At 38.9% G+C, this 19,691-nt stretch overlaps 1 protein-coding gene across 5 annotated transcripts in view; it reads left to right on the forward strand.

The window, feature by feature from the left end:
* Positions 1-9,924, forward strand: part of ASXL3 (ASXL transcriptional regulator 3) — a 130,539-nt gene extending 120,615 nt beyond the window's left edge. For all 5 annotated transcript variants that reach the window (XM_039381790.1, XM_039381789.1, XM_027750102.2 and 2 more), the window contains one exon: positions 1,082-9,924. In XM_039381790.1, coding sequence (XP_039237724.1) covers positions 1,082-4,753 — 3,672 coding nt within the window. In that variant the 3' untranslated portion in view covers positions 4,754-9,924. The remainder of the gene's footprint in view (positions 1-1,081) is intronic.
* Positions 9,925-19,691: the final 9,767 nt, after the last annotated feature.

Genomic DNA, 19,691 nt, shown 5'->3' on the forward strand with positions numbered 1-19,691 from the left:
TGTCACTAAAAGAGGAGAAAGAACCCCAGTTCTTCTAAGTCATTCTGCTATATGGCTGTCACTTCCCATCATATCTCATGACTGCTTTTTCTACAAATACTGCCTAGTTTTCTTCTCAGTTCCTTTCAGAAGGTAAGCCACAGCATTAACTGCTAAGTCCAATTCCTGCGGACAGCAAGTAAGCATATGTCCATTTTAAGAAATTAATTTTTTTTTTGCCAACCTTTTATTCTGAGAGTGTATGAGTTACAAAATGGTCACGAGACTCTTAATCTCTAATCCTGAAAACAGATGTGACTAATAGGAAACATCCTAATAAGTCCAGTGATTTTACAGGTTATTATTTTGCTTAAACTGCTCGGTATTTAAAATTTTAATATTTTGGGTTTAATATTTATAGGTTTGAGGATTTCATTTTTGAAGTGGAGTAGTGTAGGAGTTATCCCAGGGATGTACTAAAGCGAGTCTCTTAAAATTGCAAGTGAGGAAGGGAAAGGTGTATCCTTTAGTGACTCACTTCTTCTATAGCACTGCTCTAAAGTCCTCTGGGATGGAACTTGGAAAACAGGCTCAGTGGAGACACCACTACATCCTGTCTGAAGGCAAGATTTGTTTTGTGGTGTATGTGAGCAAAACACAGCCTATTCCTAGTATCCTAATCATTGGAGACCAAGGAGAAAAGCAGTATACATGGTCATTATTTTTTCAGACATTTGCAGGAAGTGCTTAGTCGTTGGCTCTTTTCCAGTACCACTACATGAGGCTTGACCTTCTCAGTTAGGTGCACTACATATAAAACAGGTCTGACAAATTGTATCAGATAAGCATCGTGTTGTTAACCTGTTCAATCTTTCTTCCTGTCAGAAGGATCAATGTGAGAAGGCTAATACAGGTGTCAGTTATTCATGCTGTAGGATGATAGAATATTGAAGCATAAATATCATTAATTTTTAGCATTCTTCTGTCAAGCTGCACCGAACAGTAATTCCCTTCATTACCTTTCTCTGACCCTTTAAAAGACAACTGTTTTAGTGAATCAATGATCTCATTAAAATTACTGTTTTTTTTTTTCTTCCTTTAGATTCAGCTTTCAAAAGTTGGACCACCTTTTATCATCAAAAGCCAACCTGTTTCTAAACCAGAACCTCGAGTTTCCCCAAGTACATCGGTCAGCAGTGGGAGGAACACTGGGGCTAGGACTCTGGCAGATATCAAAGCAAGAGCTCAGCAAGCAAGAGCCCAAAGAGAAGCTGCAGCTGCAGCAGCCGTGGCAGCAGCTGCGAGCATAGTCTCTGGAGCAATGGGGACCCCATGCGAAGGTGGAAAGACAAGAACGCTGGCACACATCAAGGAGCAAACAAAGGCCAAGCTATTTGCAAAGCATCAAGCCAGAGCTCATTTACTCCAGACTAATAAAGAGTCAAAGTCACAATTCAGCTCAAAGGAAAGTACCTCATCTCTGGAGATACCAATGTCTACTGACACGAAGATTGAAGGTTCTACTGGTGTCATTATAGTTAATCCTAACTGCAGGTCCCCTAGCAACAAGTCTGCTCATCACCGTGAGACCACCACTTTATTGCAGCAGTCCCTTAACACAGCTACATTACCAGAAACTGCTACTGAGATATCTGTGCACAGTTCTGATGAAAATATACCTGTGCCACAATTATGTGAGAAAATTATTTCATCTACCTCTACTGAAAGTAACAGTGTGCCAGTGCTTTATAATAAAAGTTCAGTCTCTGTGTGTGTTTGCAGCACTGCTATGTCTGGAGCAATTAAAGAACTTTCTTTTGCAAGTTCTGTTGATAAATCCTCTGTGTTAATGTCTGTTGACAGCGCAAACACAGCAGTTTCAGCTTGTAATATAAATATGCTGAAAACCATCCAAGGGGCTGATACTCCATGCATAGCTGTTGGACCAAAATGTATTGATAATAGTAATGTCCCAGTCTCCATAGACAACACAGTCTTACCAAATGCCATCGATGACAAAAGGTTGCCGCTACCAAGTAGCAGTGTGAATAACACAGTCTCCAGTCATTATGCCACTGTGCCAGCTTCATCTATTGCAAATAATTTGCCAAACCATCTCTCTGGTAGTTCTGTACTGATTCCTCCGGTGGGGACTACTAGCAGGTTTCCTTCTGATAAGATAGCCATAACCGGGTGTAACGAGCAGAGCACTGTCTCCATTCACACTACCGTCAGGTCAGCTTTAAGTTGCAGTGAGGCCCTTGCAGTAGCAGATTCTGTTGCAAGGCCACCCATTTCCATGTTTGCTGGTAACATGGTGACAATAAGCTCTTATGATAATGCTACTAAGCTGAATGCTGATCTCATAGAAAAAAGCTCTGGAGCACGAAACCGGATGGATCTCCCTGGTAAATCTCAGCCAGTGAGTTTTACGCAAACTGCCATGAATAGGTCTATACCTTGCAAAGTCATTGTTGACCACACCACAAATCAGAATTCCAGTCTGTCGCTTTCTTCTTCTATTGAAAACACAGAAAACAGCATTGACCTGCAGAGCAGACCTGTAAGGACAGAAACTGCCTTACAAAGTATAGCCTGTCCTCAGGTGTCTGTCATAAGTAGGCCTGAAGTGGTCCCTAATGAAAACCTTGAGCACAGTTCCAGCTTTATCGCCATTACAGCAAAGCAAGACAGCAAGAACTTGCAGGCAGGTTGTTCAAGTCTTCGAGAAGTGCCTCTTGCTCCTCAAGATAAATTAATTGAGGTGGTTACTCCCAGCCAAGGTTTTGCTGAGCAATTAAGAGGTCCTTCAGCATTGAAAAATGAAGCAAATGCTGCCTGTGCCAATCAATACAATGCCAACAACAGAATTTGTTGGCGTGATGAAGAGGCAATGAATACAGACCAGCCAGTGGTCAGCCATCTTTCCTCTGGTAAGCATAAGGAATATGCAGACCAAAACTGCTTGAAAAATGTCAAAACTGAACCTTCCAGTTACACACAAATGTCAGAGCTGCAATCCAGGAGTCTTTTGACAAGCATTGCTGTTCCTGTTAAATCAGAAACTAATGAGTCTGACAAATGCTTCAGGATGGACACCGAGGATTTTACAGGACCTGAAATGCGTGCCCAGACTGCAGAAATAAACACGAGTGCGCAGCCACCTCAAACATCCAAGACATCCATTGCAGACTCCATGGAAGACTCCCTCTCCCTGACAACAGAAACCCTAAAGAGAGTTACGAGTGCCGGGGGCTCTAGCTGTCGCTTGTCGTCAGTGGAGGCCAACAATCCCTTAGTGACACAGTTACTGCAAGGCAATCTGCCTTTAGAGAAAGTGCTGCCGCAGCCCAGATCAGGAGCCAAACTAGAAATTAATAGGCTTCCATTGCCTTTGCAAACTACCTCAGTATGTAAAACAGCAGTGTCCGAGAGAAATATTGTTGAACATGCTTCCAACTCTCCTAATCCAGATGGTAAAGGATTTCCAGCAGGCAGCATAGCCCCGCTACAAATCAGAAAGCGTGAAAACCATCCGAAAAAGAGGATGGCCAGGACTATAGGGGAACATGCTCAAATTAAATGTGAGCCTGGGAAGGTGTCAATGGACACAGATGTTAAAGTGGCTCCCTGTGTAATTAATTCCAGCATGAATCAGCTAGGGCACGGACAGCCATTTAAGCAGGAGTGGCTGAACAAGCACGCCATTCAGAGCCGAATTGCTCACAGTCCAGAGATCAAGCAGCCGAAGAGGCCGTTGCCTTCATGCAGTTTCCAGCAGAGCTTATTTCACATTGACAAAAATGGCAGCTTTCACACAGAAGCTAGTACCTCACATAGACAGCATTTTTACCAAATGTCCATGGCTGCAAGAGGCCCCATTCCTACGGCAGCTTTGTTGCAAACTACTTCAAAAGGCCCACCTGGCTGCAACACATTTGCTTTTAGCAGACACCTTGAACAGAAGGGCTTGGGAGACATGAATATTTCTACAGCAGCTCACCAGCTGAGGCTAGGAAGTGTATTTTCCCCTAATATTCAGATTAAGGAAGGTGATGACATTGCCAGTGCCTCTCAAACTCCCCAGAGTAAAACATTAGTGCATCCCCCTGCTCCCCCTCCACCCCTACCACCTCCTCCCCCTCCTCACCCAAATGCAGAAGTCCCCTCTGATCAAAAACAACCGACAGTTACTATGGAAACCACTAAAAGACTTAGTTGGCCTCAGCCAGCAAGCATCTGTAGCAATATAAAATCTGAACCTATTTCTTTTGAGGAAGGTTTAAGCAGCAGCTGCGAACTGGGCATGAAACAAGCTTCCTATGATCAGAACGAAGTGAAAGAACAGTTAAAAGCATTTGCATTAAAAAATGCAGATTTCTCTTCCTATTTACTTTCTGAGCCACAGAAGCCTTTTACCCAACTTGCTGCTCAGAAAATACAAGTGCAGCACCCACAGCAGCAGCAGCAGCAGCTCTGTGGAAATTATCCTACAATACACTTCGGTAGCACAAGCTTCAAAAGGGCGGCATCTGCAATTGAGAAATCGATTGGGATTTTAGGAAGTGGCTCAAACACTGCCACAGGCCTGTCTAACCAGAATGCGCAGATCCCGGTTCAGAAATTTGCTGACAGCAGCAATGCTGATGAACTGGAACTGAAATGCTCTTGCAGGCTGAAAGCCATGATCGTGTGCAAAGGCTGCGGAGCCTTCTGTCATGATGACTGCATAGGGCCTTCCAAACTGTGTGTAGCTTGTCTAGTTGTGCGGTAGGAGCTGAATCAAAGATGCAGTATCCCTTATCAACGTGGGAGAGCAGGACAAAGGAACAGAGAAATTGAAACAGCTTAGACCACTAATGGTTTGCAATTAGTGGATTGATATTTTTTTTTAATTTTTTTTTTGTTTTGTGTTCTTCTATGTGGTGCTTTCAGAATTTAGTTGTTTTTACCTGAGTGCCATTTTCTGGGAAGAAGAGGAAACCTGTAGAAGTAGTTAAAAAAAAGATAGCCTTGTTACTGAAGCTTCTATGAGCTCTTGCTGTGCTAAAAAAAAAAAAAAAAAAGAAAAAGGCATTAATGCATGTCATTTGTCGCTTCTATTTATTTGCACAAAGTGCAGCACATTTTTTTCTCCACTTTTTGATAGTTGATACAAGCTGCAGGTTAAAGATCAGTGGCAGAATAACACTGTAAGAAGTGGAGTAACTATGCAGAATGAATAACACACTGAATAGCAACTGTTTTGAGAGGGGTAGTGGCAAGGTGCAGGGTATCGGTCATCGTAGCTTCAAAGTCAGTTTGCAGTTTTTCTGCTGATAAGATTGTTTTCTTCAATTGACTTTCATTATAGTCACTTCACGTAAAAAAAAAATAAAATTGAAAGAGGAATTTAGATTTTTAGAGGAGTTTCTTTATGTGCCTGCCAAGGACTATGGAACTCAAATGTTACTCGTCATCTCTTGTTGATTCCTTGAGAAAGATTTGTATATGCAATGGGTTAGTGGGACCAACACTGGAATCACATGGGCTTCGGTAGAGTCTGGAGAAAGTAATTTCTCTCCTGGAGATTATAAACCTGTTTTCTCTTCCTGTTTCCCACTCAAATGGTCTTTATTTGTATTTCTCTGTCTAATCTGTTCACTAGGTTTATCAGTCCCAAATATATATATATATGTGTATATATATATATATATATATATAAGATCAGACTTATGTAATTGATTCTTGAGGTTTTAGCCTTTCTGTGGCCTAAAAATGATGGATACTTCTGATTAATAACAAGGAAAGACTTTAATTGCATGTTGGTTGAATGTTACAATGTCAGTTCTTTTTCCTCTTATGTGAGTTACTCTATTTAAATAACATCTCAGAGTTTTGCCATTTAAAGTAATTCTTAGAATTATTTACAGCACTGACTTTTTTTTTCTCAAAGGTATTCAGACCCTTTTAGAAATTTGGAAGCAAAATGTATTTTTAAAAGGGATACTGCATCTTTAAAGTAACTTTCAGTATTTATCCAGTACTGTATTTATATTCAGGACTATAGCTGCATTCCAGATGCGCTAGCCACCATAACAGCAGAGAAGAAAAATGGTGATTTTGGGGCCCTATTCACTTAAAAGGAAAATATTATAAAGGGATAAAGCACATGCAGTTGCTGGGAAGATGAAAACACCTTGGGTTTGTTTTAATCTCACTTCAAGAACACAAAACGTGGACTGCAAGTCATCCATCTGCCAATATGTGGTTGGGTCTGCCCAAATGTCAGCATCAGAGATAAATGGGGGTTTTTGCCATTACAGTAGAACCTCACTAATCCAAAGACCTTAGGGCCTGCTCACAAAAACTGATTTTCCTTCCGCGGTTTTAAGAAAGCAGTGTAGTAAGAATGTGTAAGATGTAATGCTGCTTGGATTTCATCATGCATTTACTGTTGCATTCTGATGTATTGATGTGAATGGTAGAACTGCATTTAGGAAATGAAAAGTATCCTATATTTTACACTACCCTTTTTTATCTGATTATTACATCCTTACTCATCAGCTGTAACCAGTCTCCTTGGTTCATGTGCGTATTAGTGAGGTTCTACTGAATGGAGGAACCATATTTATTTTCTTGTGGGACCATTTTCACAAACATGATAAATGCTGTTTATTGTCTTAAAAGTGAGCTGGAATATCTACAACATACATTCCTGTCATAGGAAGCTCTATGGTGCACCTTGATGTTCTCTTTTATTGTAATTAGCAACATATCAATATTATTTTTGACACTGTGTAGTACAAAGGCCATTTGTAATAACTAACAAATTTGTTGCTGATACAATAATATATTTTTTCTATACAAAAGTGCTCCTTAATATGACATGTGAACTAAGGAATGGCTTCTCAGCACTTTCAGGTCTTCTGGTAGGAAAATAAACCAGCCAAGCAAAAACATAAAGTAACGTATGAAAACTAGTCCAGCTGCTGGCAAAACAGCAACTGGGAAATACTCATGACTAAGCATGAGTGTAGTCAGTTAATACATATCAAATTCATATATGAGGAGCCTTTGTATCAGAATTGTATTGCATTGTATTTATACTTGGTAGAGGTAGGATACTTCTATTTAAAAAAAAAAGAGCAACCAGTCTTAGACTTCTATTTACCTATGTTTATATAAGCCTGCTGGGAATCCTTATTTCTAGCTCAGGTTTTCCTGTCCACAGCACATAAGTCAATATTTGTTTGTATTTGCATCTTGAAGTAGTTCCTGTATTGACTGACATAATACAGAAATAAATTGCGGCCACAAAATAGTTTTATTTTGTTCAAAGGGTAAGAGTGTGACTAATACGGTAGGTGAGTCATTCACATCATATTGTCATTTTTGTATCAGGATTGCAACTTGCATGTGTGAGGTCATGATAAAATGTTATTTAAAATGGTATTGGACTGGATGGTGCTATGTTATATTACTCAACCAACCAAACTCTGCCATAGTGCAGTTCCACTCCTTTCATTCTTGAGTCATTGGAGTTGCACCAGGAATAAATTTAGCCAGTTAGTCAGCAACAGTGGTAAAGTTTTCTTACAGATTAGGTTTAGGGTATTATAATACTCAAAAGCAAACACGGTGATATGGAAGCCTGACTGAATCCTAGTGTGACTGAAAACCTTACTTGGATTCTAGTATCACACAAATGCATAGGGGAGAGTGACCCTAGGTCTTCAAAAAGAACCCAATCACATTTAGAGGTTTATTTTAAATGACTGCTTGAGGTTTTTTTGTTTAATTGTTCAGGTTTCAAGCCCGATGTCATGTTTTCTAATGGCCATGCAGTTTGCACCGTGGGGTTTTAATAGTTTATGCACTGAAAAGTGGTGAAAGAATTACTTAAGAACACACTGCTCTATGTTTGTGTGTACGTACATATGTGTCCCAGTGTCCATCATGTATAATTTACCTTTTTTTTTAAGTTCTAAAATTTTTCCCCCACTCCTACCCCTGGAGCAGCACTTTTGGGTGAGAGGGAGAAACACTTTTTTCTTTCCTCCCTCTTTATTGTTTTAATTGCATACCTGTGAGATATGCAGATAATGTTAGGGCATTTGCAGTGAGTGTGTGTCTGTTTTTCTGTTCTGAAATAATTTTTCAAGCAGAAACTCCCTTTGAAATAATGTTAAAAAAAATAATTAAGAAATGATGAACTGGATGCTCCCTCTTTGCATTTTATTTATCTGTTGAGATCTAGTACATGAAATAGCATTTAAAAGACAAAAATAAAGGTTGAGCCATAAAGTGAAAGGTATATTCTCTGTGCTATAGACTTTCTTCTTGAGGGTGGTGCATGTTGTCAGGGTAAGCTACAGAACGTGCAGATGGTTTTTCAGGGCCCTGCAATTCCTTGCACAGTTTTTAAGCTGGTGCATATGGTGCTTTATAATGCAATTTCTGAAGTAAAATTACCTTATGCTGCACCCCCTTCCCCTTATGAACACACGCACAATTTCAGAATCGTTATTGTAGCCTCTGGTTTAGCAGTTTCTCCAAGGTGTGGTGAAGTACCAGGATAAACACTCAAGATGAGCTGAGAAGTGTCACAGAAAGGGATCATTTTAGCTGACACACCTGAAGGACCCTGTTCTGAACACTGAATGGCTTCTGCAATCTCCTGGCAGCAGCGCAGCAGTTCATCTGCCACTGAGGGGGAGGCAATGAAATATTCAGTGGATTTATCATGGACCTGTGTAGCTAAATGTTTCTGAATCTATGAAATCCTGTTGTCTTCAGTCATCATGCTTTGTCACTGTAAAACCAACAAAAAGTTAAAAAAAGCATTTTTTAGTCTAATTTAAGGAGCTGCTTCTTTTATAGCACATAATATTTCGCTTTGTACTATATTTGATAGTTAAAGAATAATTTAGTCCGTAGAATAACTTTGTTGTATTTGTACTGTTCATGAATGTTACAAGAAAAGTGCTTTACTTTGTTGCCATAATTCTCTTGTACTGCTGTAAAATATTTTTTCTGCTTTACGGAAACTTAACTCGATTCACATTTTCAGTACAGGGTTTTTTGTGTGTATGTATTTTTTTTGTCAGTATTCTGAATGTTTACATCTGTTCAACATTAGCCATTCTATGCCTTTATAGGGCAGTATTACTCCTGCAGTATAACAGCAATGTGAAATCCACTCATACCTAACATGCATGAGAAATACAGATTTATTGGGGAGATCCCTAATGTGCATAGATATTTTTTCTATCCGCATTCAATGAAGTAAGTACCCTCCTTCAGTCCTCTACCAAAGAAAATATTAATCCCACAGGACATGCTTGGAAAGTGGTTCTCTGAGTCTTCAGAAGGGGGTGTAGTTGGTTTCAGCAAGATTGCTACAGTTTAATGCTGTTATGCTTTGCTTTGTTACCCCACCAGATGTGACTGGGTGAAACAAGCATTTTAGCAATTTTTTTATTTCCAGACAGTGTTTTGTTTAGAATTCAGGGATCATGCTTTCTTTAATGGTGCTGTTTGTTTTTTTGTTTTTTTTTAAGAAAACAACCTTTTGTTGCCTACAGAAATGACCATTCACAAAACCATAAATTAAATGAAATAATTTGTCTTCATAACTTTTCTCCCTTTCCTTTCCCCCTTCCCTATCCCTTGAAAATAACGACTTGGGCTTCAATATTAAAATATTCTGGAAAAAAAAATAAAGAGATAAAATAATATTTGTCATTTGTTTATTTATTTTATGTTCAGTGCCTTAGGCAGAAGATCCTGCTTGTGCACATCCATTGTATGTACAGATTGATGAACTAGAAATGTACGAGAAAAATCAGCCCTTTGTAAAGGATTTTTCAATTATGATGATGTAAGACATAGTTTGAATGACTTCTGATGTAATTCAAGTATTAATCTTATACTAGTAAAATAAAACTAGGTGTTGTATATTAAGTTGTTGTAAGTAGAATAGTTTGTGTATGAAAGTGATTATATTGCTTTGTATAGTTAATGCTGGGTGTAATTTGGTACTTTGCCTCTGTCTGCAACCCCAACCACAACGCACTTAACAGCAACCATTCCAGCCTACACCCCCCTTATTTGTCATCCCCACAGCAGAAGAAATTAAATGTCAATGGTACATGAAAGGTAATCAGTCCAAGTTATATTCCTCAAAGCAGTTATCTTTTCAGGTCTGGAAGGCCTTCCTAAAATGGAAATTCAGTAGCCACTCTATTAAAAAAGTCAATATTTTCATCCTGTTACTCTTAAAAGAGAGCTTTGAGTACTGTGGTACAGGGGAGCAACAAACAGCTTTTTCACAGGCTTGCTCAGAAATATCAGAACTAAACACCATCTTTTGTCCAGCCTCCTGTCACTTTTATTTCAGATGTGATACCATCTGAGGGTCTTGTTAGCAGCAGATGACAGTCCTGTCGGCCAAAATCTGTCCAAATGCAGAAAGAAGACAGTCCCAACCTCTGTAGTTTATAATCCAATGACCTTTTTTTCATATCCAATACCCACCTGGCAATTATTTATCTTAGTTTGTTCTACTTAGAATTTTAGAATTCTTTTTCTTTTTTTTTTTTTGACACGAACCTGTGCTGAAGCAGGGACCAACTCTGCTTCTGATAGTAACAACTTCTATTATTATTATTATTTTATTGTTCATCTAAGCAACGTAATGCAAATCAATTTGTTAAATCTGTACTAGCTAAATACTCACTTTTGTCCTTTCCCTTCTTTTTACTTTTTAAAACCTGTGACATGTTTTTGCACATTTTTATTGGGTCTTGAAAAATAAGTATTCAGTTTTTCTGTGGTGTTTGCTAAGGACCTTGTAAGTATTAATAAGTTAAGCCTTGTGATTGGTTTTAGGTCTGTGTTTTGTCTCTCCCTGGGTCAGCCCAGCCTTATCCTGGCAGTTCAGCCAGCAGATGGCATCAGGAGAAAACATGCTGCTGTGCTTTCCCTATTCCTGTTCCTCAGCAGGAGCACATGGCACAGAGAAAGGCAGCCATGAATACTGTGGGTTTCTGGGTTTGTCTTCCTTCTCTGGGGAGGTTTAGCTGTAGTGAAAAAAGCCTTCCTTCCTCCCCAGTCCTGGAACTTGGCTTGCAGTAGACATGATGCCCCGAAGCTCACATCATCCTTTCCTGCGCTTGGCATTGTCTGAGTTGTGCAGTCTGGAATTGAAGTATTGATACACTGGAAAAAATTCCTCCCCAGGCCAGAACCAGAGCTTTTTTTTTTTTTTTTTGTCTCCTGCAGTTTCCTTTGTTACTCATGGATGAAGACAGACAGCAACAAAGCTCTTTGTATCAAGGTGCTTCACAGATATATATGAAGGTAGTACCACTGCTTGGTGTGCAGAGGATGTGCTGTTATCAAGCCTGACCTTTTTTGGATGACAGGACTTGCAGTGCAAGGACCACCAGATTGCAATCATAGAATGGTTTAGGTTGCAAGGGATAAAGACCATCCAGTTCCATCCAGTTCCAACTCCCCTGCCATGGGCAGGAACACCTTCCACTAGAACAGGTTGCTTGCAGCCCCATCCAACCTGGCCTTGAAAATTTCCAGGGATGGGGCATCTGCAGCTTCTCTGAGCAACCTGTTCCAGTGCCTGACCACCTTCAGTCAAGGGGTTTTTTACTAACATCTAGTGTAAACGAGCCCTCTTTCAGTTTTAAAACCTTGGAGTACCACCACCTTGGAGACAGCTTTCCATGACAAGGAAGGTAGACAGTCACAGACACTGACACCTGCTGGTATCTGCTCGTGGAGGCAGAGGACATTATTAGTATGGTGGTTTTTTTGTCCAAACTGAGCTAGACATAGAAATAAAGCCACATTTTGAGATAATTCAGACACCTGGACATTGGCAAATCCATAGCAGGCACTGATGAGAGAAGTTTGTTATGTCTCTTTTAAATGACAGCTATTTACTTTAAAGTACTGAAGGTTCATGCTTGCAGCCCGGGAGGTGCCTATTGATTCACCACCAGTGATGAAATCAACAGTTGTTTCACATATTCGTGGGGGGAAAATACCTGGATTGTACTTTTTGGAAGTGGATGATTTGGAAGAGGATTACCTTGGATAAATGTGAGTTTCTGTGTACAGGTCACCTTTCTATAGCCCTTCTCCTCTGTGTCCTTTGTCCCAGTCTTGTAGAGCTTAATTCAGCCGTCAGGGTCTTATCTCCATGTCTTTCCAACAAAAAGCTAAGAGCTTTCTTCCAGTATCTTTGAGCATCCTCCTGTATGCCTCTGCCACCAGAGCAGAGAATAGTTTAATATCCCACATAGGAAAAACACATCTGAAAATAAGCTGGTTATATTGGATAATTGACTTATATTAATAAGAAGTCATGCTATAGTGAGTGAATAAACGTTGATATCAACATAAAGGAGAAGATTACTAGGGTGTTTTTTTTACATATTGGTCCTTGCTGTAGTCTTATTTGCTTCTGATTCTTTCCCAGCTGCTGAGATCTGTTCAGCAAATCACATTTTCATGCCCCTTGATTGTGAATTCTCAGCCTCACACCCATCATACAGAATCTTTGCTACTGCTGTATGCATTTCAGGCATTTAAAGTAGCAAATCTGGGCAATGGTGGACAGACTTGTATGCAGTGCCTCACCCTTTACTCTTTGCTTCTGCATTCTGCAGAGAAGGATGGAGTCTCTAGGGAAAATAATAGAATTAACTGTGAAAATGCAATAATCGTAATATGTGTTCCTTGACTTCCTTTAGGTTATTGCGTGGAAAAGTGCATGCCTCAGTTTTTTTCGTGACTGTGAGCGGGAGCTGACCCATACAAGTTAGAATAGACCATAGTCCTGGATCGCATCCAGGAGTGAACATTCACAGTTCAAAAAGTCCAGAGTGTCCTCAGAATATTAGGAAAACAGAATGAACAAAGATAGAATCATAGAATTGTTAAGGGTGGAAAAGGTTGGAAGATATCTCTAAGATTTTCAAATCCAACTGTCAACTGCAAAGAAGCGTGGATGAAGAGGTAGCATGAGACTGGAGAAAAAGAAGCTTAGTTACATTTTTGGAACAAGCAATCCTGCCAATTGTTTTAAATTTTCAGTATCTATAGAATTGCAAACATCTTTTACAGCTCTAAACTGGGAGAGAAATAGAAATATTTAAGGAAAAACAGGTCCTTGGCTAGTTGATAGCATAAAAATACAAAAAATTCATGGATAGTTTCTTAAAAATTGCATTTGAAGGTATTTTTCTGGTTATAAATTTAAAAGTTGCTGTGTGCTCAACATTTTTCAAATTAAGAGTCTTTGTTTTGATTTCCTAAAATAGGAATTTCAAAACCTTACTTTAGTTTCCTGATTATAAAATTCCTTGCTTGCATTGCCACACAAATCTGATTTACGTTCTTCGCTGTGTAGGAAAGCTCAAAAAGTAATCTAGAAAAATATTCGGTGTCACCTATTGCAGTTAAGTATTCTGGGTGGGGGGAAATCTGCATTTCTCTTTTTAGTTCCTTCAAAATTAAATGAAAAGGCAGGGAAAATAGCCATGTGATTCAAGGGAATTTTTAGAGTGTTACTGGATTTAAAGCACAGACCTTCATTCCGCATCTTCTAAATTTTCAGAGAAATAAAATCAAGACCTTTATGAAGTGTGTAGGTGACAGTAAAGAGAAATGATATGTACAGTGGTGCCAGTGGTACTTGAATATTGAATTAAAAAGGATTTATAGACACTTGGGCAGTAAATGAAGTAACACTTGGGAGGAATAGAAAGAAATACATGTGAGGTGTCAGTCACAAGGAGTTCTTCTCTCTGGCATCTAATGATTGTGACATGTTTATGAAATAAAAAGATTATATTTAAGGACTACTGGAGCAGAGCAAAGCATTAAGAAAGTAGGCTATGAAGTACATTTAAATTAGGATTAAATATTAGATAATTTCTTCTGCTGCAAAAAGAAGGCTGATTTTATTCATATAATTTAGAACCTGAAAAATAGGATTGCCAGAAATCTGAAAGCCGACTTTTCTGTGCTGTTCCTCAGTAGTCTCACATTGCTGGTGGTGGTGGTGGTGGTGAAGGTCTGCTTCACCCACCTTGCAGGGCCTTCACTCAAGGAGACAGTTTGTTTCAGCTCTTCACTGTTCTTAAAATTAGAGAGCTTATCCTAATGTTTAACCCAAATCTTCCTTGCTGTTGTTTAAGCCCATTCAGTCTTATCTACACTACACAGGCACGGAAAATAACTTCTTCCTTTCCTCTTTACAGCAGTCTATTAGATAACTAGGCTGTCATTTGTGTCTCTTGCTTTTTCATTGTTTAAGCTAAAGAATGCTAATATTCATCCTGTTTTTATAGATCATGTTTTCCAGCCTCTTATTGTTTTCATTGATCTTCTGTGGACTCCGTCCAGTTAGTTCAAATCCTTTCTTCTGTTCAGTTCCCAAGAGTGAATATGTTGTCTCAGCTGGGGTTGAGCGGACAGGTGGGACTGGGCTGCATGCCTTAGAGGCTAAAATTGTGCCCTGTGTCCCAGGTTAGTGTTTGGTTCGTCCATGACCTATATGACTTGGGTTCAGTTTTGTCCCAGTAACCCCTGCATCCTTCCCAGTAAAAGTGCTTCTAGCTGCTTCTTCCCTGTACTGTATTAGAAGAATTATTTCTAAGTGTAAAATATTCTGTTTATCAGTGCTTAGTGATATCTTAAGATTTTAAACCATAAGCTGAACTTGTCCAAATCATCTCAAATTCCAGTCTTATCTGTCAACAAGATTACAGTTTTTCCTAGGGAGTTATCATCTGCAAATTCAGAAAAGAGGACCACACTATCCCAGGATAATTCCTATTGAAGGGCCCTCATTAGGTCATCGAGCCCAGTGTTCCACTCAGAACTCACTGCCCCATTACTCATCTCATTAGCTAAAATGCTGGAAGGAACTGGAGCCATGCCAGAATGGACTCTTCTGTGGTCGCTGCTATGTGAGAATGGTTTTCCACCCACTTTGACTGACTGGGTAACAGTTTTACCTAGACCATATTTTTCCAGTTTACTTATGAAAATATCATGAAAGTAATGATAAAAACATTACTGAAATCGAAATGTGAGATCTGCTGCTCCTCAGTCCATGTTGCCTGTTACTTTGTCATGGAGGGAAGTTAGACTGGGCTGACCCAGCTTCTTCTTGACCTTGTTCACCTTAGCTGGTTTATTTTTCACCTCTGAGGGTACTTATAAACCAATGAATTGTGCTAACAATTTTCTGGAGAATGAAATGAAGCTGGTGATACTAATTCCCTTCACTCCTTCTTTTTTTGAAATCTAGGTGGTTATGATGTTCATCTTTCCCCAGCTTTTCCTGCATCACCCAGTGTTACCAGTTATGGAAGATAACTGGCCCTGTGATTGAATCAGCCACTGCTTCAAGCACTACTCAGTGATGGCTGTGATGCTCATGTCAGTTTAAAATATATAGCTCATAGATGTTCTCTCTAACCTCTTTAAGACTGTGTACCCTTTTCTCTCTGGTGCCAATTTCGTTAATTATCTGATTATAGTCAACATTTTTAGGGATAGTTTTCCCTCACCACTAATTAACTGACCACCTGGCACCTTGACGTACCTCTTACTGCTGATGTACATCAAGAGTGACCGATTTTTGGGTTTTTTTAATGTCTTTTGATGGTCAAGCTAAATTTTTTGCTTGGCCTTTCTGATTTCACCATTACATGCTTGTACTGTAGGTTATCACTTCTGTGTACTACCTTTCCTCAAGGAAAGAAGTGCTCATGAAGAGGAAGCATTATTAAAAGTTGTCCTCTGGCTATACTTCTCGCTTCTCTGCAGTAAAAACTGACTTGCTTCTTCAAAACCTTGTTTGAACTGAAAAAGAAACACAAGAAAATGTGTTACAATCCAAGCCCATAAAGTAATTTTAAGCTAAATATTAAAATACCTCCAACCATTTTTGAGAATTTCCAAAAAATTAAAGAGAAAATGGATTTCAAGATGAATATTTCAAGATGGATTTCAAGAGATGAACTGTGACACTAAGATCATAAATAAAAATTATGAAGAAAACAGTGTTTTCATAAAGCATATGTTTCTACCAAGCTAAAGCTAGTCCTGAAACAAAAAGAGGGGCCAGTACTGAATATCAGAAAATGAATTGCAATACTAACTAAAGAAAAATTATAACATAATAATGAGCATGATGTCTGTTTGATTTAAAACATGAAGAGCCTAATAGATTAAATCCCTTTTAGACACCATAAAAAAAATCATTTCAAAGGACAAATTCACCCATCACAAACACTAAATTAAAATTAGCTGCACTTTCTCACTTTGCTACTAATTTTGTAGAATTTAGTATTTTTTCACTGATTTTCTGTATACCAGCTATATAGCTGGTAGTTATGTGCTCCAGTATTAAGATGTGCAAATGGGTACTAGTTCACTATTGCAGGATTTAAAATCAATTTAATGTTTGTTTTACCAGCGAAAAGATCTCTCTCACTTGTCAAGGAGCAAGAATCTATTTTCTCTAATATTAATATATGGCTTTGGGCCTCCTCATGCAGAGGCATTACATGTGCATGAAGTAAACACTCTGTTTTGAGGGACAGTCTTGTTCAAAGCACACACACAGACAAGAAAGAAAATCACTGGCATTATTTATGTTTGGATTTTTTTTTTCTTAGAATAGATTGAGATTTGTTTGGAACTGGCAGAAGGACCTAAAATTTGAATATCCAACCAAAGTGCAGCAAAACCCCCACTGTGGCTGCTGCTATCAGTCCACTGCAGTGATGCCCCCCTGTCACTTTGCCAAGAAGCAGCTGTTGCAGAAAATAAATAAATTCTCTAGTATTCTACCAAGCAGGACAGGTCTCAGCCTTGGCAGATGCAAGAATGAGAAAGAAATAAATGCTAATCAGACATTTAGAAAGGTAAACACTCCTTGTTTGTGCCTCAAAAATAATCTCTGCTGCTTGATGCAAAATGTTATTAAAGAATACGCAGTTCATACACATGGAATTTGTTCTATCGAAAATCAGTATAGAGAAGTAGGTTTGCATGGCCAGTCTTCGCGAGCGAAGATTTGGGAAAGGTCTTTACCCTTCGAGCCTGTGCAATGGATTTTTTAGGTGAGACACAGTGTGCGCTGAACTGAGCCCACCCTTTAATCCTAAGGTTCAACTGCCGGGGCCAAGCAAGCTTGGACAGTAGAGAAGTAGGTTTATTATTGCTTAAATTATACAGTTTTATTAAAAGAGTACTTGGTATTACACAATAAGCTTTTCTTATATTTCAAAATAATTGCTATTTAGTTGTCTGTCTGCTTACACTCTTAAAGTTATTTTATATTTTACACTCATCTTCCTACTAAGAGGGACATGAATTTACCATATTCACTCTGAAGCAATGGGGAATGCAGATGAGTTATTCAGCACAAGCACATAAAGTGTCCCAAAGTATATGGGTGCTGTAATCATGATTACTTCTTAATTACATATGCATTTGGTATGTCATGCATATAAATTACATCCTTAGTGCAGAGTTTATCTGCCAAAGATTTTTTCTGCTGAACATTATTACCCCAGTAGACAGGAGGACCTCATCCTAGGGTCATTATGGACAGCAGGCCATACTGACCAATCTACTGAGTTATCTGTGTCTGGGAATGGTTGTGAGCTCCGAGGCCAATTGGCAGAGCCAGCACTGGGACTTCCCTGGAATGGAGCTTCTTGGCACTGTCCAGAACTCCAGCAGAGAATATTCCTACAGTGTATTAGTAAGCATGATTGTGTTTAAATGCTGACAAAATTCTTGGATGCTTCTTCATTTACAATCATAGGTGCAGCCAAGGTGTCCGTCAAGATGTAGAGGATTTATTTCCTGTACATGAGTTGCATAGGTAACGTGTGAAGGCACAAGCACCACAAGGAGTTTAAGATGCACCACTTTTAACCAGGTGTATCTCAGTCATCAGTAAATGTGATGGATCCTGGGCATACCGAAATCACTGCATGTGGCCTACTTTTACCTTGATAAACTTTTACCTTGAAAATCTCAGGCAGTAATGTGGTAACTCTGAGAGTGAGGCTGAGCCTGTGCAAAGAGTTGTTTCAGCCTTTTGGTCTTACACTTTCTTCTGTCGTTTGCTACTGTGCTTTCTTGAAAAGATATTAAGTGTTAGATTAACATAGTTGCAGATTTTATTTGTGATCTCCTTATTGTTGTGTTTCTCAGTTTTTTCTCTTTCAGCAGCTTAGCATACTTATGTTCTCAAGAGGAAAATACAGATGTGGCTTGCTTATATTGTTGGGCTCAACATTGCACATCTATCACCTCAACTTTATTTCAGTGTAATCTGGTTCTTTACTTCTCTCTAAAAATGACATGTTAGTCAGTTGTTCTTCTGAAAGCCATAATTTGCATCACAGAAGGCAGAAAGAAAAATTAAAAACTCTAATAGAGAAAAGAATTCCTTTTTCCAGTATTTACAAGACATTTTGAAATTTTCATTGTCTTCTGCAAAATCTCAGTATTGTAATTTTCCTCAGGCAAGAACATTCACAGTGTCAACACTCTCACTTTTTCATGATCTCTCCTCTGCCTCAGAAGTATAACTTTTCTCCAGTTCCTCTTCTAATCCTCTGATTGTCTCTTCCATACCTACTTTCCTTCTCATTTTACTGCTCTGACTTGTCCACTGGTGCTGTGTCTGCTGTCTTTTCTCTAATTCTTTCAGTTCCTTGGAATTTACTTGCTCAATACTTGTTGGCTGCCAACAAGTACAGACAAGTCTTTTAGACAAGTTCTCATTTCCAAGTGGTGTTTATCTGCAAAGGATAGTGGAGGCCCAGTTCAATGTGTCTAAGATGAAGCACGATTTTTTTGTGCATCCACAAGTCTAAAGATCTGCTTGAGAGAATCCCATGGGATACAGCCTTGGAGAAAAGAAGGGTCCAGGAGACCTGGCTGATTTTCAAGGACAACTTACTCTGACCTCAAGAAACTCCCATCCCTATAAATAGGTAATCAAGCAAAGCCAGCAGGAGGTTTGCATGAATGAACAAGGAACTCCTCTATTTTTGAACAGGGTCTTATCCTTTTTTTCTAATTTTGTCTAACACAAGGACTCTCCTTTTTTTGTATGTTTATTTCAGGCTATTCACTGTATTCTGGTCTCTGAATATAACTCCTTAGTATATGACAGTGTGTAAAATCCGCGTACCAGCTTTGTTTGTTTTCTGTTTCCGCAGTGTTGTATCCGCGGAGCTGTCACATGGAAAGATAGAGAAAATGGAGAGGAAAATTTCCTGCTAAGTCTAAACGGAAACTTTATTATAATAAAATAGTAACAAAAAATTACTCTTGTAATTATTAGTTATTATTATTTACAAGTCATAATAGTATTATTAATTGTTATTATCTTCTTCTATTTTTCACTATTTATCTTTTGAATATCCTTCTTTTCTTTGCTTCTTGATTACAAACTGAGAAAAACCCCAAAACTGTTTATGCAATATCACAAATCCTAACATTATACTTCTTATTCATGTAAGCTGTGTGGAAACACAGTCCCACCACTTTCAGCTCACAGAACATGCAGTGAAGAATGGAGAAGGAAGGTTCCATCAATGAACATCCTGTTCATACCATCTCTGGCTTTCCTCAGGATTCTGTTATTCAAGTATATGAAACAACGG

The sequence above is a fragment of the Pipra filicauda genome, unplaced genomic scaffold (genome assembly GCF_003945595.2).
Source record: "Pipra filicauda isolate LSUMZ 115617 unplaced genomic scaffold, ASM394559v2 scaffold240_size1633699_pilon, whole genome shotgun sequence".
Lineage (NCBI taxonomy): Eukaryota > Metazoa > Chordata > Aves > Passeriformes > Pipridae > Pipra > Pipra filicauda.